Source organism: Chinchilla lanigera, unplaced genomic scaffold (assembly GCF_000276665.1).
Source record: "Chinchilla lanigera isolate Chin_1 unplaced genomic scaffold, ChiLan1.0 scaffold00071, whole genome shotgun sequence".
NCBI classification, from domain to species: Eukaryota; Metazoa; Chordata; class Mammalia; order Rodentia; family Chinchillidae; genus Chinchilla; species Chinchilla lanigera.
In genome coordinates, this window is record NW_004955472.1 from 851,471 (window position 1) to 857,494 (window position 6,024).

Consider the following 6,024-nt stretch of genomic DNA (forward strand, 5'->3'; position numbering starts at 1 on the left):
TCAGTCTTGATAGGCAGGATCCAAACGAAGCACAAGAAGCAGCATTTGGGAAGGAGCCTTTAGAAACACACACCCATGCCCTGAAAGGAGTTCATGAGAATCAGTGCTAATGAATAAGTGTGACCATCTGTGGACACTGAAATACTCCGCCTGAGATAACTTGCAAGTTATTAAAATACAGCTTCAATAAATCTTAGCACAATATTTAGAAAGAAAAGGATAAAATTAAAATATAGCTAATATAAGAAGAGCTCCTATACCCATATTTGTAGCAGCACAATTTATAATAGCTAAATCTGAAAAACAGCCCATACACTCAATCAACGGGTGAATGGATAAAGAAAATGTGATATTTGTATACAATGGGATACTATTCTGCCATAAAGAAGGATAAACTTGTGGCACACACCTGTAATCCCAGCACTTGGGAGGCTAAGGCAGGAGGATCACTGGGAGTTCAAGGCCAGTCTGGGCTATACAACAAGACCATGTCTCATAAAAAAAGAAGAGGAAGGAGGGGGATAAACTTGAGACATTTTTAGGTAAGTGGATGCATCTGGAGACTACAACCCTAAATGAAATAAGTCAGACACACAAGTTTTAAAAAAAGCTCTATTGTGGTTAGAGCATAAAAAAAGACTGTTTTTAAAGAACAGGAAATACTGAAAATGAACATTTATCACTGTCTCAGCCATTGCTTGAGAAAAAGCTTTTCTGAATATGTCTCGTAGAGTTATTTAGAAAGGAATATCACCAGAACACAGAACAGTTTATCTGACTGTCAGAAGGCCATACCTTAATGTCAATAACATAGGAAAACACATTTCTCTTTGCCATAATTCTGGGATCTCTAATTTGGTCTCTGGGGTATAGCTGGCCACTAGCCCACAATGCCCTGGACATTACTGTATTTCCTATGGTAAACTTCTAAATCAACTATGTTGTTGGTAAATAGTCCTTTAAGAAAGAAAAAAATCACTGGCATTAAAAACAGACATGTTGATCAATGAAACAGATTAGAGGATGTAGCAACAACCCCAGGCAATTTAGCCATGTGATTTTTGATGAAAACATACACTGGAGAAAAGACAGCCTCTTTAACAAATGGTGCTGGGAGAACCAGTTACACATACACTGAAGATTGGATCTAGACCCATATCTCTCACCAGATCTAAATAGTAAAACAGAAAATCTGCTGGAAGATAAAATAGGTAAAATTCTCAAAGACATAGACATAGGCAAGGATTTTCTGAACAGAATCCCAATTGCACAAAAAATAACATCAAGAATCAACAAACAGGATTCTATCAAATTAAGACGCTTCTACACAGCAAAAGAAATAATCAACAGAGTGAAGGGACAACCTGGAAAGCGGCAAAAAAAAAAAAAAAATTACCAGCTATTCCTCTGACAGGGCACTAATATTCAGACTATATAAAGAACTCAAAAAATTTAGACCCCTCCCACAACAAAAGACTCAATCAAAAAATGGGCAACTGAGATGAACTGATACTTTTCAGAAGTACAAATGACCAATAAATACATGAAAAAAATGTTCAATACCTCTGGCCATTAGAGAAATGCAAATTAAAACAACACTGAGATTTCATCTCACTCCAGAAAGAATGGTATCATCGAGAAATTAAAAATCCAGGCGTTATGGCAGGTCTTGGGAGACTAAAGCAGGACTGCTACAAGTTTGAGGCCAGCCTGAGGTACATACTCAGTTCAAGGCCAGCCTGAACTAGACTATGAGACCCTGTCTTAAAAGAAAAAAAAAAAAAAAAAGATTCCAACCTCAAAACATATCACGAGATTTTATAACAACTTACTTTATTCAATCTCTTTTTGTAGCCCTCACGTTCTTTTTAACTAAAAACCACCCATGTTTTAAAGTTCAGTTTTTACATTAAAATGACAAATGTGCTTCAAGTGAAACTAATTTTGTTTCACTAAAACCAAAACCAACCTTCTTCTCTCCCACTCCTACACTGCCCCACCTTGGGAGTCCCATAACTTTTATTTATTTATTTATTTATTTATTATTTATATATTTATTTATTGTCTTTTTGAGACAATAAATTTGAACTGCTATGCAGTTCAAATCTGCTTGAGTTTACTTTATAGCCCAGGCTGGTCTCGAACTCACAGCAATCCTCCTGCCTCAGCCTCCCCAGTGCTGGGATTACAGGCATGCGCCACCATGCCTAGCTCCATAACTTTTTAAATTGCGTTTCAAATTCTTTAAAACTATGCCTACAAAGAACTGCCAGGCTTTCCCTTTGTTGAACAGAAGCTTCCCATACCATAAGCATTTCGTCAGAATGAGGTGGAGAGTTTAGTTTCAGATCATGGTAAAAAGTACAAGCTTACTCCAAAATAGTCTTAGCAGAAATAGACTTATATTGATGTGACAAATTATGATACTGCAGACGCAAACTGTAGAGTACAGACTGGAGAAAGGGGTCATTAAATTAAACCTCTATGAAAATTTGACAAGATCCTTTCGATTCCTGGCAATCATGGAAGAAAGAGCATGGGATATCAAGAGGCAGGTAGTGTTCAGATCATGATTCATCTTACTGTGCTATCCATAATCCCTGTGGTATCAATAAACCCAGTGAAAATCTCTGTTGGATGATTCCAGTTTCCTCTTGAAGCAGACAGATCAGAAACACTCTTTTAGCTTTGCGAAAGTCACTTCAATGATGTTTTCATAGCATGGTAGTTTTATACAACTTCAAAATTAAATCACTGTCTGCTTCAAATCTTTGATAGTACATTCCTTTTATTGCCCTCTAAAAAGAACACTTAAAATACTATGCCCAAGTGCAAATTAATACTATCAGTGGCTATAACCAAAGACTTCCTATAATGTTTCAAGTTCAACTTTGTAATTTTTTTCCTCCCATCTTTGCACCAAAAATACTGTGAGGCCAAATCCGAGGCAAATCAAGTCTGAATCCTGTACTGAGTTTCTTGGAGATGGAAATATGTCAGAAACTCTTTGGAGGGTTTAGACCAATACATTAATGAATATCCTGAAAGCAAACAGTGTGGATGGAGAACGGCTAAGCAAGCACGAACACTGATACTGAACTTAGGCATCTCAGTAGACATAAGCTGACCACTTACCTGAAACAAAAGGTTTTATGTATTTCATCTGAGAAAAACATCACCTAAGAATAAAACAAAAACTGCTTGTCATTTGAGGCCCTGCTAATACAATACTAGCATTGATCAAAAATGTATTAAATGTTGGACAGTTTACTAAGTACTTTACACAGATCATCTTGTTTAATTTTCACTGCCTAGCAGTAGAGTATTGCTCTTTTTTACAGATTAATATCCTGAGGCTCAAAACAGTTACATGACTTGCTCAGGATTATGTAACTTGTTGGGGTTGAGAAGGTGAGGTCCCCAAAGAAAGTACACAGAGGCAGACATCAGCAGAGATCAGGGAGCAGGTCAGAGTGCAAGAGTCACCTGCATCTTTATTTTATAATTCTCATACATGTTATCGCATATTTACATTCTTCTATGGTGCTGTAACCAGTGCATGCGTGTTTACCCGTGTGTGCTAAGTCATGGTTATACAACTGTATCCTGCTGTGCGCCTGCATTAGATAGTGAGGTCATGTCCTCAGGTGTCCTTAGATGCCCCTGAGCTTTGAGGCAGTCGGAGTGGTTCTCCCCCATAACTAGAAGTGATAGAATACGAAAATGAATCCCTCCTTTGACTAACTGCTCTTGCCCCTACTCTAGATTGTCTCTTACAGACTTGGTCACAGATGAAGACTATACTGAAGTGGATCTGTAGGGCAGTAACTAAGAACTGTGGTCAAATATTATGACTCAGGAGTATAATTTAAGCCCTAAGTGCCGAGATGCTCCTCTTCAGTGGACCTGGAACTGAGCTTGTATGAAAGTCCATACTCTATCCCAGATCTGGGCATCCGTTATTTACTTTTTTGCCTGAAAATTTCTTAGAGCAGATTTCCCCAGAGTGTGGTCCACAGACCACTTGTTTCAAAGACATTAAGCCCTTTTGAACAAGAAAGACAGCTGGCCCCAACCCAAGACGTATCAGATCAGGATCTCTGGGGAAACCCAGGCAGGTCTTTGGCCTGCTAAATTTTAGATTACTAATCACCTTGGTGCAAAAGAGAGTAATCAGAAGGAAATAAATGGAAAGCTAGCCTCTATAGTAATAAGTTTCACATGGGGCCATATTTGTGTTAAAGAGAGGACCCACACAAACACACACACATGACAGAGAGAGAGAGACAGAGAGAGAAACAGGACAGAGATCTGATGAAATGGCACAGGGTCAAAACCTTGGCTGCACGTGGGGAGTTTAAAAAAACCTCAAGGCCCAGCATGCCCCTCAGACTAATTAAACCAAAATTAGTGGATTTTAGGACTCAGCACCACATGATTCTGATGCACTCTCAAGGCTGAGACCTGCACCAATTTGATCCTTCCTTCCTATTTAAGATAAAAGCAAACTAAGGCCCACAGAATTTAAAGGACATCAGGACTGGGACCCAGTACACTGTGTTGTTGTCTCTCCACAATCCACAATGAACCAATTATTCCTTTAAGGAACAGAGGGCAGGGACGTAGCTCAACAGTACCTGCGTGGCAAGGATGAAGCCGTAAGTTTGAGTCCTGGTGTACACACACACACACACACACACACACACACACACACACAAGACCTTTAAGGGACAAAGTATCTGGATCAAAATTACATTATTTCACATTTTAAGAGCTGTCTGGATTTCTGGTTGGTTTGTTTGTTTGTTTTGTTTTTTTGAGAAAAGATCTCAAGAACTCACTATGTAGCCCAGTCAAACTTGTGATTCTCCTGCCTCAGCCTCCCAAGTGCTGGGATTAAAGGTGTGCACTAACACACGCTGTTCTCTGGGTTTTTAAAGAGTACTTCTTACACATTCTCTCTCTAGTCTCTTATAAAGACACAGGCTATAGGCAGAGAAAAACTTATTAGATCTTCTTTGGAGGTGAGTAAATCAGAGGTTTATTAAGTTTACTTGCAATGACTTAGAGATAAGGCCAGAATTAAAATAATTTATTGTCTAACTTCTGGACTGAGTAAATCTTTCAAGTGTTTCTTTTTTTTTTTTTTTGGTTTTTCTCCGGTACCAGGAACCGAACTCAAGACCTTGCGCTTGCCAGGCAGGTGCTTTGCCACTGAGCTAAATCCCCAGCCCCTTTCAAGTGTTTCTTGAGTGACTAGTATATGTGAGATGTTAAGACGTAGTCAAAGATGCAAAGATGCATTAGTCACTGTCCATTCTCTCAGTCTTCTTGGGGAAACAAACAACTAAAATACGGGCACTGCCTAGCTTACGCTTTGGACTGGAACAAGGTGAAAGCCTCCGTGTGACCTCTGTAATCAAGTTCAGTTCTCTCCAAATGCAGTTTGTGGCATCTTCTAAATTCCTACTGACTACTACTTTTATGAAACCCAAATACATGTAGCTGCGGGAGCTCTAGGCAGGGACATGCAGCTGAGAAACCCTGGGGGGAGCAGAGGAGAAAGGTGCAGCCTCACTGAGGTTCATTTCATACTCCCCAAAGTCAACAGCACCGGGAGATTCAACTACTGTGGACTAAGTTGGTAAGAAAGGATATTCAGAGAAAGATTTTTCATAGCATTTCAATAACTGAATGGTTTACAATTTATATTGCTGAAAATGACTACTGCACAACAGAGAAAATAACATGTAGGGAAAAATGTTTTTATGCAGAGTTCAGATTAGTGGAGATCACAGACAAGAATGTTCAAAGGCAAATTTTTATGAGGAATTCATCAGCCATCACAAAAACTGCCATTCAGATTCTACAGAAAAAGTAAGAGGGAGCCAGAAATGCATGTTTTATGTGTGGACTAAAAAGTAGCTGAGCACAGTTGCTCTCAAACGTCAGAACTGGGCTGGGGATTTAGCTCAGCGGCAAAAGCGCTTGCCTGGCAAGCGCAAGGTCGTGAGTTCGGTTCCC

General features: G+C 39.3%; 1 protein-coding gene across 6 annotated transcripts in view; it reads right to left on the reverse strand.

Moving 5' to 3' along the window:
* Positions 1–6,024, reverse strand: part of LOC102011437 (phospholipid-transporting ATPase FetA-like) — a 98,010-nt gene that overhangs the window by 80,835 nt on the left and 11,151 nt on the right. For 3 of the 6 annotated variants that reach the window (XM_013523041.1, XM_005401015.2, XM_005401014.2), the window contains exon 2: positions 3,136–3,179. The exons of the other annotated variants lie outside the window; for them this stretch is intronic. In XM_013523041.1, the coding sequence (XP_013378495.1) occupies positions 3,136–3,163 (28 nt within the window). In that variant the 5' untranslated portion in view covers positions 3,164–3,179. The remainder of the gene's footprint in view (positions 1–3,135; positions 3,180–6,024) is intronic. 6 annotated transcript variants of the gene reach the window in all.